At 44.5% G+C, this 24,886-nt stretch overlaps 1 protein-coding gene across 1 annotated transcript; it reads right to left on the minus strand.

Moving 5' to 3' along the window:
• Positions 1 to 26: 26 nt before the first annotated feature.
• pcif1 (phosphorylated CTD interacting factor 1) lies at positions 27 to 24,385 on the minus strand. The gene is made up of 16 exons (XM_080727749.1): positions 24,278 to 24,385; positions 16,547 to 16,704; positions 15,301 to 15,425; positions 14,827 to 14,955; positions 12,738 to 12,877; positions 10,966 to 11,120; positions 10,259 to 10,406; positions 10,021 to 10,104; positions 9,834 to 9,933; positions 8,971 to 9,136; positions 7,296 to 7,471; positions 5,695 to 5,781; positions 4,865 to 5,049; positions 4,227 to 4,320; positions 3,339 to 3,514; positions 27 to 970 (listed from the first exon to the last, which is right to left on the minus strand). The coding sequence occupies exons 2-16, from the start codon at positions 16,674 to 16,676 to the stop codon at positions 502 to 504; spliced, it is 2,364 nt and encodes a 787-aa protein (XP_080583875.1). The 5' UTR covers positions 16,677 to 16,704; positions 24,278 to 24,385; the 3' UTR covers positions 27 to 501.
• Between the last annotated feature and the right edge of the window lie 501 nt (positions 24,386 to 24,886).

Consider the following 24,886-nt stretch of genomic DNA (forward strand, 5'->3'; position numbering starts at 1 on the left):
TGCTCTGCCGGAAACATCGCGAAAAAAAAGTTATGGCCATTTGTATATTCACTTTTCAGAGTCATCACCGTGATGAGTCATCACTTTTCACACTTTTGTTTGTCCGTTTTCTAGCCCAAGGAATGTTTTTTGTGCAAAACAAATGGTTGCAATGGATTCAGAATCATGAAAACCCTCCAGTTTGACCCCTCACATGCTACTTAAAGAAGATTTTTTTCTTTTAAATTTATAATATATTTCCTTTCCTGTGTAGTGGAGTCAATGGGACAGTGAATATACAAATGGCCATAACCTTTTTTTTCCCAATATTTTCGGCAGAGCAGGCCTCTCATTCTGTGGACCTTAATGACCAAACTAATAGATAAAACAGAAATAAACTGTGCGGCAGAACATCACAGGTTCAACCCTATTCCTCCTATGTGGATCCCCGACTACCTACCTGTGTGTGTCCTAGTACAGAGATGAACAAACAGTCTCAGTTCATGAATATGGTAGAAGTGTCTAAACAGCAGCCACCTTCTCTTGCGGACTGCTGCTGCTGCTGCTGTTGTTATTGTTGTTGTCGTTGTTGTTGTCATGGCTACCGGCGGAGTCCACGCTCGACGTCCTGGAAGGTGCGGCAGAGTCTCTGTCTGATGATGATGCGAGCGGGTGGGCGGAGCCTGCGGCAGGAGGCGGAGACGGGAGCGACGACGAGGAGGTGGAGGAGGAGCGGGATGCGGGGCCGGGGGCGGGGGCGGAGCCGGGGGTGGAGCCCGGGGCAGAGCCAGGGGTGGAGCCCGGGGCGGATCCGGGGGTGGAGCCTGCCGGGGCGGAGCCAGGGGCGGGGGGGAGGATGACTCCGGCGGTGCGGTAGGAAGCTAGCAGCTCGTTGATTCGCTCGGCGGTCGGCTCCCACCGGGAGAAACCTCCCTGGTTCTGGAGGAAGAGGACCACCGTGCCGTGCACCGCCTGGTAGTGCATCTCCTCTCTGCACACACACACACAGGTTTGAATTACTGCGCTTGTGAGGACAAACCTAACCCTAACGTTTTAACACAATAAAAGGATGATTCTAAAGAGGTCTTCTACATCCTAACAGTTTTCTGAAAAACTTATGTTTCTATGTCAGTGGTTCTCAAACGGTGGAATTCCTGGCCATTACCCGCGACTCACATAGAAAAACTTGCAAAAGTATTTAACTAAAGCACGGGAGGGATGTGTTGTGTTGTGAACTTGTGTAGGCTACACTGCATGAGAAGCACGCACCACTCCGTGAGTTCGTTCATGGGACTTTGTGCGGGTGCTCAATAAAGCCTACCGACGATAGTATGATGTCCGATCACTGGTCATCATCAACACACAGTAGCAAGCTAGGTAGCCTATGTTATTGTTCGTCATGTCTGACCAACGTAAACCTGTTACCCCGGTCAATAGGCTTAAAAATAAGACCAAAACAAAATAAGAGCGCTTGGTACTTAAATGTAAAGTAGCCTATAAACAAGCTCACAATGTTTAGCTGTGTGATGCTGTGAGCTTGTAGATCAGCTATTTTCAAATAGCAGATGTACAGGGTTAAAGTAGCTAAACTGGTTTTGCTAGACAATGTTGAATACATGTGAATAATGATAACATACGGTAAGTAGTTTATTTTCCTTTTTCAAACCAACTAATAAATATTTTGCTGATTTAATCAAAAATCTAAATGTGTTTTGATTTGTTTGTTATAAGCAACTTCTTTCTCTTATTTAACTTCACTTAATATTTGGAGGGCAAAAATAAGAATTAATAATACAAATTTATTTGAAGAAAAAAAAAAAAAAAAACTTTTTAATTAACTCAGTGAATGCCACCCTTTATTCAAAATCTACAAAACTGGTGCCAGCCATTTTGCTTAATTTTGCCTTTTTATGGGGGCCAAAATCATATTTTGTACTTAAATTACATATATAAATCTATGCTTCTATCGAAAGCCACACTACCCCTCTTACAAAGGAAAACATGTATATTTATATATATATATCCTATCATTAGATTTGGGCTTCAATAGAACATGTGTAAGATGTCTTGATCATCATCATATGTGTGTGCTGTGATGGGCCCTGTGTGCAATCTGGAGTGCAATACCATTTGAAAACCACCAGAGGGTGGTCTCCTACTATCTGATCAACTAACAGAAGAAGGAAGAAGACGTCCATCTTTTTTTTGGTTTGGGCCTGTTGTTTACATTTTGGCCAGGCCTTTTAGCTAGCATGCTACACAACTTCGGAACCCTGGCGATCGCGATCAAGGATAGGTAGAGAAGAATGGATGGCACCGCTGGAATCCTGAGAATTTTCTGCGTTTTTTGAGTACTTATAGTTCGTCAGGGATGCACGGGAAAGTGTATAAACGAACGTTTTAGATAACATTTAAACGGCCGGAACCAATCTTCGGCTATACCGATTTTCCGCCGGACTGTGTTACACTGGTGCTACAGTCAAATCGGCCGTATCGCTCAGGTCACGGAGGCATATGGCCAACTTCTAGAGCGATTTTTTTGAAATTACAATTATGAAAAAATGATAAAACTTTTGATTAATTAAAAAGACGTAAAAGACGTTTATGGCACCGAGGTCCAAAGACGTATAAGACGTTTATGGCGTTCAGTGAGTTAAGCTAATTAATTAATTAATTAAGCAAAGTTTTCCGGCGCGCACGCTTGCTATGAGTCCCCCCTGGCCAAGGTTTTTCCCTGCAGGAAACCCTGGTACTGCTGCTGTTTGTAACAATAGTAAATATGACTTATTCATGTACCTTTTACAGATGTGCTGACTCCCAGAGCGGTACTGGTGCTGTTTGTAACAACAGTAATAATATAGGACTTATTCCTGTACCTTTTACAGATGTGCTGTCTGCCAGATCGGTACTGGTGCTGTTTGTAACAATAGTAATAATGTATCTTTTACAGATGTGCTGACTGCCAGAGCGGTACTGGTGCTGTTTGTAACAATAGTAATAACAATATATGACTTATTTCCGTACCTTTTACAGATGTGCTGACTACCAGAGCGGTACTGGTGCTGTTTGTAACATATTTGTGTACCTTTTACAGATGTGCTGACTGCCAGAGCGGTACTGGTGCTGTTTGTAACAATAGTAATAATGTACCTTTTACAGATGTGCTGACTGCCAGAGCGGTACTGGTGCTGTTTGTAACAATAGTAATAACAATATATGACTTATTTCCGTACCTTTTACAGATGGGCTGACTACCAGAGCGGTACTGGTGCTGTTTGTAACATATTTGTGTACCTTTTACAGATGTGCTGACTACCAGAGCGGTACTGGTGCTGTTTGTAACAATAGTATTAATGTACCTTTTACAGATGTGCTGACTTCCAGAGCGGTACTGGTGCTGGAAGGCGGGCACCGTCACACTGTGTCTGAGGAAGCGGCTGGCCTCCATGCGGGTCAGTGCAGCGGTCATGGGCTCACGCCAGTCAGGAACGAACACGATGAACGACAGCGGCTCACTGGAATTCTCTAGAAGCTCCTGGACACACACACACACACACACACACACACACACACACACACACACACACACACACACACACACACACACACACACACACACACACACACACACACACACACACACACACACACACACACACACACACACAATGATATTTTAACCACTTAAAGCTCAGTGAACCGAGTTCAAAGGAAGCAGCACTGAAAATGATCTAGGAGTAAAGGTGGCAGGTGGCTGCGGCAGTGTTTTTTTCCCCCCGATCTAAGTAACCCAGTTCGATTTGTGCGTCTTGTCGCATGCGGTAAAAACTCATCGACTCCTTTTATGACCCCTTTTTCGGATCCTCAGTGTGGATTCCGCACAGCCTTGCACACCAAATCCAATGTGTTTTAATCATGCAGCAAACGGAAAAAACGCAACGGTCCTGTGTGCAAAGCCCTTTACGCGGATGTTACGCCTCTTCCCTACTTCCATATCGTCTTTGCAATAGAGTACTTTGCAGTTGTTGTCGTCCTACTGTAAATCTGTTTAAAATAAAAATGTTTAAGATATTTTAAATATATAGCATTCAGGAAGTGTGCTTCCAGAATGGAGCATTCAGAGATTGTGTGGAATAGTTGTAGCTCTAGCTAACAGAGCTCAGAGCTAAACATAGTGTATCCTCTGCGGTTACTCTTGAGGACCCCCTAGGGGCCACGGACCCCCTGTTGAAGACCCAAATTCTCACCTCAAAGTGTGCTACCATGGCGTCCATCAGTTCTTCACAGAATGGAGGGTTGGCCTCAAACGACCCGCTGGCAGGAGAGAAACTCAGGAACGTTCTGAAATACACAAATATATACCAATAAATACTACACATAGACACTATAATAATAATACAAATAAAGAATAATACTTTCCTAGTCTGGATTAGGCTCAAGGTAAAAGACTCTCAATGGATCTTTTCTTCAAAATAATACAATACAGTTAGTTCTTCAGAAAACTCTTATGATTCAGAACGGACAAAGTCAATGTCTGTGACGCACTGTGGGCTTGTACATCTGCTATTTTTGAAAATCATTTGAATAATTTTGAATTTTTTAAAACTAATCTTCTCTTCTAAGGGTCTCTGACAACATTTTCAGATTGGGGGTCCGCAGCCAACTGCAAATCATTCTGGGGGTCCCTGGCACAAAAAGGTTTGAGAACCACTGATTTAGAAAGCATTTTGTAGAATCTGCCTCAGGTCTTTACGAGTGTCATTATAACACACACACACACACACACACACACACACACACACACACACACACACACACACACACACACACACACACACACACACACACACACACACACACACACACACACACACACAGGACTCACCCTCTGGAACCAAAGTATCCGTCTATGTCGGGGAAGGCGGAGCAGAACTGTTTGAAGTAGCAGTTGAGCGGAGAGGCGAAGCACTCGAAGGAAACGCCAAAGTGTTTGTTCAAGGCCTCGAACACAGGGACCGGCAGCGCCCCCTGGAGGCCTGTGCCCTCATTGGTACCACCACCGAACATCACCTGTGTGATCATTACAATGTATCAGTTCAAATACAACACATTCAATGATCATTGTTATTATGTATCTGCTAAAATACAATGCATTCAATGTTTAAATACAATGCATTCAATGATCATTATTACAATGTATCAGTCAATGTTTAAATACAATGCATTCAATGATCATTATTACAATGATCATTATTACAATGTATCAGTCAATGTTTAAATACAATGCATTCAATGATCAGTATTACAATGTATCAGTCAATGTTTAAATACAATGCAATGATCATTATTAAACCGTATCAGTCAATGTTTAAATACAATGCATTCAATGATCATTATTACAATGATCATTATTACAATGTATCAGTCAATGTTTAAATACAATGCATTCAATGATCATTATTAAAACGTATCAGTCAATGTTTAAATACAATGCATTCAATCATCTACAAGATCATTGCGAGCTTGTAGTTTATTTTCACTAATTCTGATAGGAAACAAATAAATAAATAAATGGATATTTATTTACTCGTGACCCATAAAACTGTACGGCGCACTTCTACACTTCTGGAAGCGGCTGAGTGGCCGCAATGTGTAGTAACGTCCCTCAGCTCCCCAGAGAATCAAGCATTCAGTGTGTAATAACGGTGTCATTACCTGATATCGCTTAACGAGGCACCAAACTCTGGACAGGAACTTCTCAAAACGAGTATCATCTATACAGCTATACCTGTATAACAACTCCTACACACACACACACACACACACACACACACACACACACACACACACACACACACACACACACACACACACACACACACACACACACACACACACACACACACACACACACGGTTCTATTGTGAAAATAGCAGATCTACATGCTCACAACACCTCGCGTTGTGAGCATGTGTATTCCTCTAATATTTGGACAATGTTTAATTTGTCATTTTAGAGGTATTAAAAAGTCCTTAAATTGTAACTTTAGAAATGTGCAGGTATCCTCTATACATTAATACTGTATGTTGGTCTGCTTACTGTTGAGTGAGAAAAGAATGTTAACATTATGCTAAACATCTGGGGACTCCCCAAAATAATTGTGTGACTCCCCGGTTGAGAACCACTGCCATAGAAGACTTGGAATGCAAATGACTAATCAGTCGAGGTGACTGAGAACTTAATTCATGTGAGATTCCTGGACACTAGTAGTAGCAACAGTACTATAGTTCCAGTACTAACCAGTTTGGTAAAGTGTAGTAGTAGTAGTAGTAGCAAGTCAAAACCAACAACGGGTCAAACTCTTTTTTCTGCTATACCACCAAAATGTGGAAAGCCTTACCGAAGGTCATAAAGGAGTGTGGATCACTAGCATCCTTTAAAATTGCCCTGAAAAATCACTTACAGGCAGCAGCCGTTCGCAACTGGTAAAAAACTAACCAAGCCCAACCCTACCCTCCCCTGCCCCTTCTTTGTATATACTGTTTGTTTAGACTTACTGTTTTCTTTTTTCTTTTTCTTTACATATTTACTGCATAGTACTGTGTTCTATTTGTCTGTCATTCAATGTTATATGAGATACTTCAATGGTTTCCAGTGGAAATAAGCTTAGTCTTTTCATGGATCTCCTTTTAGTAGACCTTGTACCAGTGAACTGTACCGTCATGAAACTGTACCTTTTCCTATGCAAACTTCTAATAAAGTCTTCAATCAATCAATCAATCAATCAAAGTACTATAGTTCCAGTACTAACCAGTTTGGTAAAGTGTAGTAGCAGTAGTAGTAGCAACAGTACTATAGTTCCAGTACTAACCAGTTTGGTAAAGTGTAGTAGTAGTAGTAGTAGCAACAGTACTATAGTTCCAGTACTAACCAGTTTGGTAAAGTGTAGTAGTAGTAGTAGCAACAGTACTATAGTTCCAGTACTAACCAGTTTGGTAAAGTGTAGTAGTAGTAGCAACAGTACTATAGTTCCAGTACTAACCAGTTTGGTAAAGTGTAGTAGTAGTAGCAACAGTACTATAGTTCCAGTACTAACCAGTTTGGTAAAGTGTAGTAGTAGTAGTAGCAACAGTACTATAGTTCCAGTACTAACCAGTTTGGTAAAGTGTAGTAGTAGTAGCAACAGTACTATAGTTCCAGTACTAACCAGTTTGGTAAAGTGGTAGTAGTAGTAGCAACAGTACTATAGTTCCAGTGCTAACCAGTTTGGTAAAGTGTAGTAGTAGTAGCAACAGTACTATAGTTCCAGTACTAACCAGTTTGGTAAAGTGCCCTCTGCTCAGTTTGACCATCTCTCCCTTAAACCTCAGACACGCCACGTCGTTCTCAAAGTGCAGCTCCACGCGGGGGTGGGGGGGCGAGGGGATGGACAGACGGACGGGATAACAATACACCAACCGATCCTGGAGCGGCTCTGCATCCTCCGTCACGTCTACACACACACACACACACACGCACACACACACATGCGCATAATGAATAAGGTTACACAATTTCGGGATTATTGAATTCAATGATTTGACTTGTTTAACATTGCAATAAACATTAATCAAAACATCAAAGAATCTTGATAACCTCCTCCGAAAAAAGGAAACAAATTACTTCTCTTTTGTGAGCACACACGCACACATCATTTGTTGTTCTCATAATTATTTTCCTTGTTTTTCCAGTTACAATCGTAATTAGATTAATTAGGTTATTTAAACATTGTCTACCTGGGATTAGGTCATGACGCCCCCAACTGTTGACACAGCAATGGTCGTATTACCGTTCATTTTTGTTTTAGAGCCATTAAAAAAAGGTCTTTAAATTGTCACTTTTAGAAATGTACAGATATCCTGTGTACACCCGAGTGAGAAAACAATGTTGCACATTAAGCAAATCATCTGGGGGACCTCCCAAAATCATTTGAGGACACCCCTGGGGAATCCCCAGGGGTGTATCCCCGGGATTGTGGCAACACAGGTTGTGAACCACCGGTTTAGAAAAACGGTAAGTTCTTGGTTTACCTGCGATCCTAGTTTACTGAGGTACTACACTGTCTACTACTCTCTCTGCATTCTGTGTGTTTACCTTGCGTATTGTAAGTCACTACAAATGCCTACTAGGGCATTCACAAATAGTGATTTTTAGTATTCAAATTATTCGACCTCAAAGTATTCGAATAGTCGAATATTCGACAGGACTGGCCAAACTGTCAAATATTAAGTACAAGAGGCGAACATTAAACGCGAGGCGTTGTGAGCATGTAGATCGGCTATTTTCACAATATTTATCTGCGGAACCGAGGCACATTAAATGTAATACCTACAAATTATTCCAAGTGCTTGTCAGGGTGGGGGTCCCCAGTTCAAATATGTTTATTTTGGGGGTTAAAGGCCCATTCCCACTGGGCCAGATAACAGATATCTGGAGATATTTCTCCAGATATTTTTCCATGCAAAGTGGATGGTAGATACAGATACAAAAAATATTTGCCACAGATAAAAGTATCTGTGGCAAATATCTGTGGTAGACTTTTTTTTTATCTGTATCTACCATCCACTTTGCATGGAAAAATATCTGGAGAAATATCTCCAGATATCTGTTATCTGGCCCAGTGGGAATGGGCCTTTAGACCTAAAAAGGTTTGAGAAACCCTGGTATAGAGCATTAGCAAATTCATCCACCAGGGGCATTGACAACTCATTCTTATGACTTCCTATCTCGCCAAGCTTTATAAACTATATATTTTTTAAAGAGAAAACAATAAAAAAATAAAAATAAGCAAATATTCGACTTCAGTGAACAAAGTCGAATAGTGACTTTGATATTCGAATATCCGAATATTTGGTGAATGCCCTAATTCCTACATTGTTAAGTGTGTGTGTGTGTGTGTGTGTGTGTGTGTGTGTGTGTGTGTGTGTGTGTGTGTGTGTGTGTGTGTTGTACCTGTGTTAACGTTGTTGTCTTTCATCAGGGCCAGGTGAGTGAGTCGGAGCCGTCGGCTGTACTCTGCAGAGATGTGGTAGATCTTAGAGCAGATTCCTTCCACAGACTCTTTAGCTACGGACGCTACGTGAGGACCACACTGCTGTCTGAGGTGCTCTAGTCTGTCCTGTTACACACACACACACACACACACACACAGGTTAACGGTCATCTGGGCCCTCCAGATGAGCAGTGGTTGCCGCAGGGGCTCCCGCCAGAATCAGCGGCAGCCGCGCCGCCATGAGACAAACACTTGCTCAGTGAGTAAACACCGATCCATCTCTCGCTGCCCGCGTGCGCATGCATGAACGAGCACGCTCGCGGGGATTTCACTGGACTGCACCCGCTCGCCTCGCCGCCTCTAAACTTCTCCGCGCGGCCGAAATTGCCTCCCGCCAACCATTGAAAATGAATTACTAGGAGGCGATGACCGCATATCGTTTGGAGGACCCTTTAGTCAACATGAGGAACACAGATGCGTGTTAGTTAACCCATCCAATCCGCAACACCATTGTCCCCACACAAAGAGTATGCACTGGACGAACAACTTCATAGAAGTAAATGGGCAGTGACTTACGGTTAGCAACTCCGGTTCTTTCAAAACTCTATGGTCGGAGGTTGAATGGCGCATGCGCGGCGAAGCACAGAAAAACAATAATGCAGCGCAAATGCACAAAATAACGCGAAAAATCGCGATGCGGCTTGTGTTTACTGTGTCAATTACAATTCGCATTGAAAACCATGACAACCTCGGTTACAGCAGCAGTGGAAGGTTAACCAGTGTTATGAGAGGGTGAGCAGAGGTCATGTAAAGGTCATATTACCATGTAGTCTTCCTTGCTGGCTGAAGTGTCTCGTCGGAGCCAGTTCATGGTGTCTTCAGCGTTCCACTTGACCACCTTACGACTTTCTGGACTGGCATTCCTGCACACACGGTTGGTATCATCAGCTAATTTCTAATAATACTACTAGTAGTAGTAGTAGTAGTAAGTAGTAACAACAACAACATACCTAGAGTCAATCATCTTCTTTGCTGCCTCAGCGTATTTAAACAGCAACTTCCTGGCTTCCTCTTTGTATTTAATACGACACAACCTACAGACAGATTGAGTGAGATGGGTAGAGTTAAGCAGACAGACAGCCTTAATGTGCAAAAAATGGCTTTATGGAATAGCAACTAGTGAGACAGACAGCTAGAAAGAGGCAGTGCAACAGACAAGTAGAGACAGACAGACAGACAGACAGGTACCTTATAGGGATGTCGTTCATGACCTCTCTGAACATTGACGGGGAGATGACGGGCTCACATTCGCTAGGTAACAGAGGGTCGGGACCCTTGTCAATCGCCTTCCTCTCCAATAGCCATCGATTAAATGACTCCCTGGGCGGTTCTATACCTGACAGACGGACAAGACATCCAATTATAAACCACGGTATTGTAATTGTACAGCAGACGTGAAGTCCACATACTGTACCAGCTCTGACAGAGTGATAAAAACGCTCCCGGAAACAGTTCCAAATGTGATGAAACCGATTCCTGGTTCTCAATGTTGCACAACCCTAACCCTAGTCTGCACACACAGACCATGTAGAGCAGCACTACATTTTTAATCACGTTTCACATTTCTCATAACATTACTCATGCTTGTTTGTACCCCCCCAAAAAAAACATTACATGAATTCCAAGGCCTGGAAAACAGTTTGTCATTTCTAAATATTTTGAGGAATTTAATGAGGGTTGGAACCCAGCATACAGTTTAGGTATTGCTGCTGTTGTGCTGCTGTTGTACTGTGTACAACTAGAAAGAATGTGGAAGTAGCGCCACCTTGTGGCCAGTAATTCCAAAGGGAACCCTCATGTGGGGATGGATCATATCAACATTACATGTCACCATTACTGTGGCCAAAATTACAGTGATATATTGTGAGCGTTTTTATTGCTGTGCGTGTGTTTACCTTCTCTCTGGTAACACAGTTCGGTGTAGTGTTGTCGTAGCTTGGTGGTCAGTTGAGCTCTCTGTAGTTCTATGTCGGGGTGGGGGGAAAGCAAGGGGACGGGGGGCCGCTCTCTTATCACTGCGTTGGTCTGGATGTCAAGATCCCAGTAAATGCTGAAAATGCACAGAAATACAGTATGTAAATATACAAAAACACTGTATACCAGTAAGACTCCCTAATCGGGAGATAAGCGACCGTAGGTGGCTTTGCAAGAATCGGCCTGATGGTGGCGCTAGAAGAGGGCCATGTGAGAAATGAAGGGTGGGGTCTGCGCGGCGCCGAGGCGGACGAATAGGTACCGGCCCCGGCTCTCCCGGTCGCTCCTAGCCGGAGTTACGGCATTTTATGTGAGCTGCAGTGTAGGGGGTCCTCCACTGGGGGCACCACCACTTTTGCATCCGTTCTGGAGCACCAGGAGTCGGTGGTCCCCGGGAATTCCCCGTGAGCAGCCCCGTTGGGGTGGTCATTTGGTCATTTTTGCACATTTGTTTTTTTTTTTTTTACATCTTGGGGTCCCCCAGGGAGCTGGGGGTCCCTGTAGCTCCGGGGGTCCTTGGAGGTTGTAGTTTGGCAGGTAAGGAGTGTGTGTGCAAAATGTGGCATGGATGGGGCCAACGGTTGTGGAGATACGAGCAGGGGAAAAGTGTGACGTGTGATGTGTCACTCACGGAGGGACATTTTTTTACACCTGGGGGTCCCCCAGGGACCTGGGGGTCCCTGGAGCTCCGGGGGTCCTTGGAGGTTGTAGTTTGGCAGGTAAGGAGTGTGTGTGCAAAATGTGGCATGGATGGGGGCAACGGTTGTGGAGATATGAGCAGGGCAAAAGTGTGACGGACTCACTCACTCACTCACTGACAGACAGACAGACAGACAGCCTGTGGAGGTTTTGGTAGTAAATGCGACCTACGGTCGCAACCAGTAGATACTGGTCATCTTCAGCGTGCCGGGATGGAAATTCGATGGCATGCCATTCATTTTCCCTTCCTTACAACACACTGGACAACACGCCACACGTCCTAGACTCTTCTCCCTTCCCTAAAACACCCTGGATAACGCTCCACAAGCCCTAGACTCTTCTCCCTTCCCTAAAACACCCTGGACAAAACTCCACACGTCCTATACTCTTCTCCCTTCACTAAAAGACCCTGGACAACACGCCACACGTCCCAGCCTCTTCTCCCTTCCCTAAAACACCCTGGACAACACTCTACACGTCCTAGACTCTTCTCCCTTCCCTAAAACACCCTGGACAACACGCCACACTTCCTATACTCTTCTCCCTTCACTAAAAGACCCTGGACAACACGCCACACGTCCCAGCCTCTTCTCCATTCCCTAAAACACCCTTATACACCACACGTCCTAGACTCTTCTCAACACCCTGGGTGGTAGTGATGTGTCGTTCATGAGTGATTCGTTCATAAGAATCGAATCATTAGCATGACTCGTGAACGATTCGTTCAAATCCCTGAAATGGGTCGTTCACACTTTCGCTCACACCCCCGCCCCCTCCCCCTAATAGCCCCGGCCGGCAGATAGAACGTGACGGCGGTCTGTACTTGCGACGTAATAAAAACACTCCCGCGATTGTGTTTTTCACGGGACGATCGCGCTATGAACAAATCATTTGAACAAATCTTTTGAACGGATCATTACCATGAACGAAATGATCCGTTCACTGAAATGAACGGGATTGCCCATCACTACTGGGTGGTGGGTACTTTACTTACACAGCTGGTCTGTAAGGTACGGGGGCAGGGCTGGGTGTAGTGGGCACTGCTGATGGGGTCTGTTTGTCTTTGTCTTCAGGGGCGGCGCTCCACGGTTTAACCCCCGGCGTGCTGGGAGAGATGGGAGTTGTAGGCTCCACCTGCATACCCATAGATAGGATAGTTAGGTACAGGAGGACAGGTTAAGTATTACACAGATAGGATAGTTAAGTGGTATAGGAGGTAGGTTATTTTGGTTGAGGATGGGTTAGTAAGACAGGTTGACATTAAAGAAAACATGACCCTTTGGTAGAGGTTTGCATTGTGCAGTTGTTGCAAATCTGTAGTTGTGTAGGTTTGATTTGTGTAGTTGTTGTGCAGGTTGTGTAGTCAACTTGTCATGATGCAAATAGTCTAGTTAGTGAGATATCTTGCTCCACTGATTACAAACTTAAATGTGTTTAACTACACCCTTAATGACTAGTAAACTACACCAGTGGGGTCCTTGAGGGGGTTCCAGGGGGTCACAGCGCTTGTGCATCTGCTATTCTTAACCCATTTAGTGCTCCAGACATGAACGGGTTAATTTTCCAGCGTGCAGTTTGCCTGCTCCGTCCGCGGCCAGTCTCTTATTTTGAAGGCCGGAAGTAGATCGAGCTAACTAAACGAATTCCTACTTGACGGAGATTCACCCGGAAGTGGTCAAAATGTAAACGGGGCTGGAAGATGGATCCCTTTATACTTTTGCTATTTTAGCGAGAATCTAATGCCATCCTTGGCTTCAAAAGTGTTTTTTGGAGAAAATGGACATCAAAGATGAGATAGACCGTCGGCTCCCATGTTAACACATCTGCCGCCAATCAATTTTATATACGTTCCATTATAGCCAGCTATTTACCGCCTTACACGTACAGCTACGTTCCATAGTCTATTCAACTCTGCGAGCTTGTAGATCTACTATTTTTTAAATCCCCCCTCTGAAGAAGAATCATGGGGATCCTGCAGTGAATCCTTGTACCCAGGGCCCAGATTTCGGTGCGACACCCCTGCACACACGTTTACATGACTGCGACACACATGAAAAAACCCAGCGTTTAGCCTGATCCGATTCCTACCTGATACACTGTCCGCCTCCTCCCCCAGTCCACTCCTGGCTCGTAAAGATATTCCATTGATAAACAAACAGGCATCTGCTGTAGTGGCTCGTAAAACTATAATCCATTAGGCTAAACAGTCAATGATCCAATGCGATTCTGCTGTTGTTCCTCTGTTGTATAATGCCTGTTCAACCACTTGTCAGTGGTTGACGTAGCCTCTGTCTGGACAAGAAAGAACGCACCCCCAGCTGAACAATCTCTCAAAAAGAGGTAAATAATCCAGTTGTGTGTGCATGCCATGCGTGCACGCGTGCCTTGATCCACCAAACTTTCCTCTGCTTCGAAAAGGTTACACTATCGGATGTGTGTGTGTGTGTGTGTGTGTGTGTGTGTGTGTGTGTGTGTGTGTGTGTGTGTGTGTGTGTGTGTGTGTGTGTGTGTGTCAGCTAGCAAGGTACGGGATTCTGATTGTCTGGTTTTCCTTTAATTGCTGTGGTATATGAGATTATAATCCACATTATGAATCAGTTTATATCAAACCCAGGTGCGTTATTTCTTTCCACAGTGTTCCACAGTGCACCAATTATCTGCACCTGTGTTGTTGGCAAAAAAGCCAAGTACTTTCTTGTAGCTGGGAACTACTTTCTTGCAGATCTTGTAGTGAATTATTAGTGAAATAGAACAGTTCTAATTGGTACATGTCTATGATTTTTCATGTTGCCATATTGTAACCGTTTTTAAAAAGCCATAAGCCACGCAAGGCATGTGGTTACCTGTATTTTATAACGGCTGAGAGGGTTGGAGACACGGCTCTCAGCTGTTATAAAATACCAGGTAACCACATGCCTCACGTGGCTTACTGCTTCAATATACACATCATCATCCTTGGCACGAAAAGGTTTGAGAACCACTGATTAAGGCATTAAGTACAATGGTTAATTTAGTAAACCTCTAGCAACGTGTCCATGTGTTTAACCATGCTTCAGTTCATTGGCTCATTTGGGACATTTGACCTTGGGTCGTTTCAGGCTGTTTGGCCCCGCCGCTTGCTCCTCTGAGACCCGCCTCTTCCGCTGACCATTGCCTAGGTTACCGTCTCCGCCCCCCTCTGCTGGGGCCGCGTTCAGACCTAGAGGATCAGACTGCAGACAGACAGGCAGAAAGTCAGACACCAACGCCAGGCAGTCTATAAGGTCACAATTCCATTAAATATTTTGTCAGACTCAGTACTGACTTGCGATATTATTCATTTAATCTTGATTCGTAAAGAAGGAAAAAAAGGGGGGGGAAAATTAAGTAACTTTTATGTGAATAACATTCATAAACAGCAAATTAGATAAATGGATGATTAAAAGAAGATGAAAATAACAAGTCGCTAAACTCCCGATTAACTGAATTGATTGTCAATTCAATTTAGATTTGAATTGAAAGCTGAAGTGAACAACAATAATAATAATAATAATAATAATAATGGTAATCAGACTCACAATGACATCATGCTGTCCCAGTACAGGCATTTCCCACAGCGACTGATTGGTGAACCTGTTGAAGTAGTACGGTCTGTTCTCCCTCTTAGACCAACACTTTGACCAGCCTGCCTGCACCAGCTCATCTGCATACACATACAAACAAACACACACACGTATGTTAGACCAACATTCTTCAGCCCAGGTCCTCATGAAAGGCTAGTTTTATCTCCTATCAGGACCTCTAGTACTGATGGTTTTATGTCCTTCCAGGACCTCTAGTACTGCTGGTTTCATCTCCTACCAGGCCCTCTACTCTAGTACTGCTAGTTTCATCTCCTACCAGGACCACTAGTACTGCTGGTTTCATCTCCAACCAGGCCCTCTACTCTAGTACTGCTAGTTTTATCTCCTACCAGGACCACTAGTACTACTGGTTTCATCTCCTACCAGGCCCTCTAGTACTGCTAGTTTCTTCTCCTACCAGGACCACTAGTACTGCTGGTTTCATCTCCTACCAGGACCTCTACTGCTAGTTTTATCTCCTACCAGGACCACTAGGACTGCTGGTTTCATCTCCTACCAGGACCTCTAGTACTACTGGTTTCATCTCCTACCAGGACCTCTAGTTACTAGTACTAGAGGTCCTGGTAGGAGATGAAACCAGTAGTACTAGAGGTCCTGGTAGGAGATGAAACCTGCAGTACTAGAGTCTAGTACTGCAGGTTTCATCTCCTACCAGGACCTCTAGTACTACTGGTTTCATCTCCTACCAGGACCTCTAAGGACTGCTGGTTTCATCTCCTACCAGGACCTCTAGTGCTGCTGGTTTCATCTCCTAACAGGACCTCTAGTACTGCTGGTTTCATATCCTACCAGGACCTCTAGTACTGCTGGTTTCATCTCCTACCAGGACCTATAGGACTGCTGGTTTCATCTCCTACCAGGACCTCTAGTACTGCTGGTTTCATCTCCTACCAGGACCTCTAGGACTGCTGGTTTCATCTCCTACCAGGACCTCTAGTACTGCTGGTTTCATCTCCTACCAGGACCTCTAGTACTACTGGTTTCATCTCCTACCAGGACCTCTAGGACTGCTGGTTTCATCTCCTACCAGGACCTCTAGTACTGCTGGTTTCATCTCCTACCAGGACCTCTAGGACTGCTGGTTTCATCTCCTACCAGGACCTATAGGACTGCTGGTTTCATCTCAAACAAACTAACCAGCTAACTAACTCCTGGGTTAGGCTTAGGTTCATTGTGTCACCTGGAAGCTCCTGGGTCTTGGACGTAGATGGAGAGAGTGGAGCCGGAGATCCCTGGGAGGAGGTGGAGGGTGAGGGAGACAGGGTCATAGCCGCCTCCCCCTTCACTGATCCATGGTTCTCATTGGACATCCCCACGGCTCATCAGTATCAGATGTATCTGATTGGACACATGATAGAACCTTTATTGATCCCAGAAACCATGGATAAATAAAAAAATACAGAGTTCAAATTGTTTGATTTGGGATTGGACAGAGGACATCTGCACCGGGTCTCCCAATGACTGAACATGTATATGCCTATGAAGAGAAAGAAGATACTAAGATAGCAGGGGCGCTACTGGTATTGAGCAAAAGAGGACAGAATAATGGCACAGAGGCACAAAAATCCAGGTCCAGGCACTCGGGTGGATTACAAAATAAAAGGATTTATTTGGGCAACGGGCTAGAACCTTAAAAAACAAGTTTTGGCAAACGCCTTCTTCAGGGTGTTACTGAACAAAGACAGAGCAGGGGTTGACACTAAGGTCTCAGAGGCACTTGCCCGTCGGGCAAGTACAGGTCATGTTCTACTTTTTTCATGTATTTCTTTTTTTTTTATCATGTTTTGGGAAAATGAATTAAATTAAATACATGAAAAACATTAAATGAATATGTGGATGCCAGCGATGCATAGTCCACTTTATTTCGGTTCGGGGAGTCACAAAATCCCGGCAGCACCGAACAGCCGAATTAACCTCTGAATGACTTCATATTGTAGTATAGACAGAGCCAAGCCAAAATGCATTCGTCTCTAAAAGTGGGGTATGCATTGGCCCTTGAGAGAAAGAGAGATAAAGCAGGCAGGGCCGTTTTAAAGTCAAACTGGGCCCATATGCAAGCGCGCGCAGTAGTCTTGTGACGGTTTCTGGTTTTACCGGTTCGATCCGGTTTACTTGATGATACCGGTTCAGTTTATGAATACCGACTAAACCGAGTTGGGGGGAAAAAAGAAAAGTATCCAATTAAAATATAACTTACAAATGTAAACGTTTGCTGACGGCGTCACGTGTATTTTCCGACAGCATTAAATTCATTATGTATTGTATTTATTATGTTTGTGTATATACTGAGTGAGTCTAATAGTGGAGCGCAGATCTGCTACTGTTGACAGCTCACTCACTGCTCACTGCTCAGACAGCGACCCCGCCTCCTCTCCCCCTGTCCTCTTCATTCAATAACAACTGGATACACGCGCTATTGTTTATAGATGTGGTGGACATTGGACAACGTATTAGAAGCCACACAGACACAGGTCTTCATTGCGTCTTTACAACAATAGCGACGATTAACGTTGTGGTGAACATGGTCAAATAACCTTTATTGGCTCAACTACAACACGGAGGAAGCAAACTAGCCTAGCATGTATGCTGTCTGAGACAGTATGTATGTAGCCTAGGCTGCCTAACTGTTTGATTGATTATAGCGTTTTCGTGGCGGTGCTGTCCCTTTGGTGGTCCGCCGGGGCCGCGGACCACCACGGTCGCCTGCGCCTTGCCCTCCCGCATCCATAGAGGGGCGGCACGTCCCTCTAGGATCAACCGTTCAAAACAAAAGTAGCCGATCTACAAGCAATCCCAATCCACTGTTTTTGACCCAGTCCACTGGTTCTCTGTACAGCAGAGCAAATACAAACACGGCAGAGAGCATTTCCCCCATTCCATAGAAGCAGTAACAGTACAAACAGGAGACATCTCACTGAGAAGATCCATATCGATGTATATAAAATAACAGGTGGCTGTTGATTATGAAGACTCGGTAAAAGCTTCTATCTGCGCCCCCAAGTGGTCAACATCCGATATTACCGGTTCGGTCCGGTTTTTAATTAATTACCGAACCGGTATAAAAAAAATCAAACCGTCACATGACTAGCGCGCAGTGCGCATGCAAACGTTTTGGCTTTTTACGTGAAATTATGTTTTTCTCTGTTAAAAACTGAACAATAATTAATAGCCATATATATAATTCAAGTCACTCCCCTCCAGCTCATATGTAAAAATATGAAAAGAAAAAATATGTTGTAGTACCGACCTCCCACCCTACGAGGTGGTAGGGGGTCTCCCGTCTCTGCTTTATCTCCCCATTAATTTGGGGGTCCCTGGACTGAAAACGTTGAAGACCCCTGGTCTAAAGAAATCAAGACGTTTTAATATGGAGCAAATTACAAAATATATGCTAAAAGCCTGAAACAAAACTACATCCATTTTCAGTGGTGTAAAGTAACTAAGTACTGTAATTAGGGGTGGCTCGGTATCAACATTTTGTTATCGCGGTTACCGTCCTCCCATTTACCGCCGGTATTGCGGTAATTACCGCACCCCCGTATCTATTAATTAAGGTTCGGCGATAAGACAAAATATTCCTATCATCTGCCCAAAATTCGTCTCTCCACGGTCCTATAAGCCCGACTGCTCGAGTTCCCCGTACAGCACAGTGGGTCTGGCTTTTGAAAGTAGCAGATCTACAAGCTCACAACGCGTCGCGTTCTGAGCTTGTAGATCTTTGCAGTGTCGGGTTACTATAGTAACGTAGGCTACAGAGGCGTCAATTGGGTATGGCACCTGCCATACCTAGGCTACAGGGGGAAATAATAAAATGTACTTTCATCGTGCCTGTTGCTAAGGTATGGCAACATGACTGGTGTCTGTCATGTTGCCATACCTTAGCTTTTTCTGAACTGACGCCACTGGTAGGCTACTGGGGCTTCAGACACTGCACGCTGTATGTGAACAAACCAGATGAGACGGGTATAGTGATTGTGTACGGTCTGTGATTATGCAAACTCACGTCTCAAATCGCATTGATTGAGTGGTGACATAAACATAGTAAACAGGTTTTAGTTACCAGACTTGACAGAAAAGGTTGTAGTCGAACAACGACGGGCACACGCGCTATACTGTAAAAGTACTCACTAGCGCTGGTTTCATTTTCGGTTTTAGTCCTCGCGCTCCGCGCGTATGAATAAAAAAAGAAACGGCCACGAGGTATGTATAAACATACTTGTGTGAGTTGTGTCGTGTGGATTATGGAGAAAGTTTAACGCTACTGAGGCTACGAGGCTACTGCACTGCTCCAGTGTCTACTGTGTCTCACTCTCTGTCGGAGACTGTGACGGGCCAAGCTTCCAATTGTTCCAAACATGTGGTGCGCGGCCCAGAGCAGAGCGGCATGAAGCGCATGCGGTCCTCGCTTCTCCCCCGTTTTAAAACTCGCTCGTTCTCAATAAAAATAGCCTATTTTTTGTCTTTTTTGACCGCGGTAAGGACCCTGACACCGCGGTAGGACGCGGTATACCGCGATACGGCGGTACGGCGGTTACCGAACCCAGCCCTAACTGTAATCAAGTAAAACATTTTGGTATTTGTAGGCTACTTTACTTGAGTATTTCCAATTTACAATACTTTTACTCCACTACATCTCATTCTCAGAGGCAATTTCTCTATTTTACTCCACAACAATTATTTGAAAACTTTAGTTACTAGTTAGGCTACTTTGTAGATTCTGATAGTTATTAGTCGGGGATCCACATGCCCAAAAGCTCAAGGAATAAGGTTGAACCTGTGATGTTCTGCCGCACTTTTTATTTCAGTTTTATCTATTAGTTTGCTCATTAAGGTACACAGAATGAGAGGCCTGCTCTGCTGGAAACATCGCGAAAAAAAGTTATGGCCATTTGTATATTCACTGTCCCACTGACTCCACTACACAGGAAATGACATATATTTAAACAAAAGAAAATTTCTGCTTCAAGTAGCATGTGAGGGATCAAACTGGAGGGTTTTCATGATTCTGAATCCATTGCAAGCATTTGTTTTGCACAAAAAACATTCCTTGGGCTAGAAAACGGACCAACAAAAGTGTGAAAAGTGATGATTCATCACTGTGATGACTGTGAAAAGTGATGACTCATCACTTTTCACACTTTTGTTGGTCCGTTTTCTAGCCCAAGGATTTTTTTGTGCAAAACAAAAGCTTGCGATGGATTCAGAATCATGAAAACCCTCCAGTTTGACCCCTCACATGCTACTAAAAGCAGACTTTTTTCTTTTTTAAATATTTCTAGTGGAGTCAATGGGACAGTGAATATACAAATGGCCATAACTATTTTTCGCGATGTTTCCGGCAGAGCAGGCCTCTCATTCTGTGGACCTTAACTCTCCCCACGCTTTGAACGATAACGCTCGCCCCATTTTTTACAGAATCTCGATGCCAATACGGCGCTCGTTCGGTTCGTTCGTCTGATGACTGTAAGCTGATGAGGGGTCGCGCGGCCGTTTACTGTAAACACATTTTCCGCTGTGATGGTGTAAAAAATCCATTATGCGTTAGATCAACGGAGAACAATTCACTTCCTTGTTGATTTCCTCTGGCCCGGAGGCTCTGTAGCCAGTGACTGCTCTGAATGTACGGCAACACATAGCAGGACAATTCACATTCATTCTCGCATGACGCCGCCCTCTGCTGCCTGGCAGACCAAAGTGCACTATTGCACAACCAAAAAAAATAAAAATAAATAAATAAATGTCTGTCTGTCTATCTACTATAACGTCGCAAAGGTAAGCCGCTTTTTGATGGCGCCAGACCCAATAAATAAATAAATAATCTGGCAGTAGGAGAGTTAATGACCAAACTAATAGATAAAACAGAAATAAAAAGTGCGGCAGAACATCACAGGTCCCCTCCCATTTTGAGGGACTGGATCCCCGGCTAATTACAAAACATGCAACAACCATGTCAGCCTTATCAATCTGGCAACCGGCATCATCAAAGAAAAAGGAAAAACAGTCCCCTCTCTGTTTTGTTCCTAGTGTAGCACTCCATCTGTTCTTGGGATTACAATACAGCCTTATATACATTTTGGCCACATGAAAATAGCAGATCTACAAGCTCACAGTGGGTCTCGATGTGACACTTCTCAGTACTTCGTCTTTCAGTTGTTTTTTGTTTTGTTTGTTTTTGCATGGGTGCCAAAACGCATGCCCCCCATGACAGGGCATAGGCATGTGCCTAGTTTGCCTGTGCAGAAAAATGGCCCTGGAAGCAGGGACCCCACTACCTGTATAACTTTGGGTTGCAGATTAAACCTTTCCATAGATTTCTTGATAGTAGGGATGGCCAACGGTTAACTGCTACCGTTTAACCATTAAAGAAATTGGTTACGGTAAACACTAACGGTTAATGGTGACCGATAAAAATAAAAATAGAGAAAATCAACCCGCGCGTCACACCAAAAGCCAGAGCCCCGGACACCGATGTCTGTGTAACATCACCCATGCAACTATAGGCGATGCGGTCACACATTTCTGAAGGCTCTGCCCGAAACCAATGTCTGTGTAACATCCATCCATGCATCTGTCCACGAGACGCTGACAGAGACAAGCGTGTTCATCAGGAAACGACTGCGATTGGATTTTCCAAAACAGACCCCGTCACCTGTCGAAATGAATCCGTTTTAAAGAGAAAAGAAGAGCTTAAAACAACTCTCTACTGTTACGCATAGGTTTATTGCCGATCTGCGAGCTCAAAACATGTCTCGTGGCGTTTGCCTGTGAAGCTTACTGTTGCAAAAAGAAAAAAAAAACAAAAAAAATCTTATAGAAAGCATTTGTTTTCTTCTTCCTCCTCTTTGTAGTGTTGTTTTTAATGTGTAAATAGGGAACTTTATTATTGGAAAAAACTGTCGTATTTCCCTTTTTTAAATGGGTAAAATAGCACTTTTTTAATACATTTCCTTAACGGTTATCGGTTACTTAACCGATAAGGCTTAACGGTGACCGGTTAGGATCATTTCTCCATTTGGCCATCCCTACTTGATAGATTCATAAATTTGTTTGACAGCACCAGCATCACAATAGTGTACATGTGTTTTTTGTTTACATATAATCTTTGCTATTAATATGTTGGATTCATGTTAACCTGTTAACAATGCACCGTTTTATGGTCATGGGCTTGGTAAGGCTTCATACTAGAGATGGGCAATATAATCAATATCTGTGATATAGCCACATAATAGACATGCTGGGGTGCAAGTGGTTCATGTAAAATAAAGTTCCTATCACACAAAGATGAGGTGGCCCCTCTGAAAAACTCTGAGGACCGGACCCCTAGGGGTCCTGCCTGGAACCCCTGTTAAAGACCTATTAACAGGGGTATAGCTTTAGGACTACTAGGGTGACCAGTCGCCCTGGTGTGCCCGGGACTGTCCCGGTTTCAAACTGTGTCTCGAAAACATTCACAACCAAATTTTCCTGCTTTCGCCACAATTAAAACAAGAGTTGTTTAAAGACGTATATTGTATGTACATGTTCACACCTAAACAATCAGAAAACAATGCATTGCGTGTGAATTCACTGCTGCTGTATGTCAATCAGTCTGTTACTATGGCGCGACGTGTATATACATTTGCTCATGCGTGAATGTGCATGTGAACGAATATGTGCTTTCATTTAAGCGTACCGGTTTGAAGGGGGTAGAAAATATGATCACACCAATAGCTAGCACAGAAAAAAAAACATGTAAAATGTAACATTGTCTACGTTCCATCCAGCAATCCCATTGGTTATGTTCTTTGCGCCTACAAGGCAATGTTGGGCTCGGTCGAGCCCCCAAATATTCTCAAATAATCGTGTTCTATTTTGATATGTAAATAAATCCATCCATTATTGTAGCAGATCTCACATTGGAGTGTCAGGTAGGTCTTTGTCACATCATGTAGCACGGGTGCATAGCTTTTACACTTCATCGTACAACGATGTCTAAGGACAAGATCTTCAAGCTAATCAACGTGTCGCCTCCCGAGCCATCGATAGCTTGTAGATCTGCTTTTATCTTTGCTTTTTTTTTAAATCAAGACGGAAGACACCGTCAGTTGCTCTACCAGGGGAGGATAAATTACGCTCGACGGTGACACGCATGCGCAGACCAGAGCCTTGTGAAAACACGGAGGGAGGAAGAAAGGAGGATGGGGTAGGAGGTAGAGGGGGGGGAAGGGAAAGGAGGGAGGAAGAGGGGGAGGGGAAAGGAGGACAACAAAGGCTACAGCTGCTCTGCTGAGCGGCCACAGCGAGACGTGTAGTTTAAAAAAGGGGGGGAAATAATCATAAAAAAAACACAACAGCCAAAAACCGGATTTAAGAGCCAGAACCGGACCGAACCGGTCTTTAAACGAACCCCCTCCCCCTATTAAACAGCAAGCCGCCATTTTGTGTGTGTGTGTTTTTTTTTAAAGCAGCCGTTGCAGCTCTCGCTGCGTGCAACCATAAAGCCGCAACGACAACAACAACAACGTTTAGGCGGGAAGAAGCTTTTCGTCACGCACAGCCAACACTAACCGCACGGCGGCGCAAGCGCGACACCGAAAACAGCCGAGCTACAAGCCCACGGCGTGCCGCGCGAGCGACGTGGCCGTCGCTGACGTGGGCTTGCAGATCGGCTGTTTTCGGGGACGCGCCTGCCTGGCTCGCTCGCCGCGCGACACCCCGGCCGGCGGGGTACGGCCGAAACACATCTCAGAAAGCGAGACAAGATGGCGGACACGCCCCTGTGTGCGAGCCGAACGAGCGCCACAACATTTTGGCTCGTTTGGGGCCGTTAGCGCGCGCGCCGACGCCGGCTCTGTGCGGCTAGCGACGCCCGGGACGTTCCGCGGCACGGCGGTGCGTTGCGTGCGTGCGGCGTTGCCTCGGTGTGTCCTACCTGCGGGGTTTTTGGTGGCGGGTCGCGATGCGGGCTGCTCTCCTCTCTGCGTCCTGCCTCTCCCTCTCCCTCCCCGCCGGCTCAGACATCTTGTACGGCGGACCCACGGTCGCCTACTGCGCAGGCGCGCGGGTCTCGCGCAGGCGCGTTGCCTCGACGTGTCACCCGTGAAGACGCCATTTTCGGCGAGGCATAATACGACGCACTATTTACATGCGCGCTCTCGCTCTCTCGCGCGCGCTCTCTCTCTCTCTCTCTCTCTCTCTCTCTCTCTCTCTCTCTCTCTCTCTCTCCCTCTCTCCTCCAGAGGTTTATTGTGCTGCACTAACATTATTCTCTTTTTATTTTAGTTTTGTTGCTTATTTTTCCATTGGGTTTTAATCGTTTAACTAACTCTAATAACTATTGATCTTAATCGTATTATTTTTTGCAATGTTTTTATGTAAATCATTTCCGTGTTGAAACCTGAAATAATCTCTCTCCCTCCCTCCCTCTCTCTCTCTCTCTCTCTCTCTCTCTCTCTCTCTCTCTCTCTCTCTCTCTCTCAAAAGTCAGTGCCGTAAAGTTTAGATTCATTAATATAAGCTACTGTTAGTAGTATGGTTACAT

Source organism: Nannobrachium achirus (genome assembly GCF_963921795.1).
Source record: "Nannobrachium achirus genome assembly, chromosome: 6".
Taxonomy (NCBI): Eukaryota; Metazoa; Chordata; class Actinopteri; order Myctophiformes; family Myctophidae; genus Nannobrachium; species Nannobrachium achirus.

Bases quoted from the DNA above. Each gene is read 5' to 3' on its own strand.
- pcif1 (XM_080727749.1), bottom strand. From the start codon at position 16,676: ATGTCCAATGAGAACCATGGATCAGTGAAGGGGGAGGCGGCTATGACC. The intron at 10,407-10,965 runs GTAAACACACGC...TCCGTCTGTCAG, and splicing joins ACTGTGTTACCAGAGAGAAG to GTATAGAACCGCCCAGGGAG. The intron at 5,050-5,694 runs GTAATGACACCG...ATGATCACACAG, and splicing joins GCCTCGTTAAGCGATATCAG to GTGATGTTCGGTGGTGGTAC.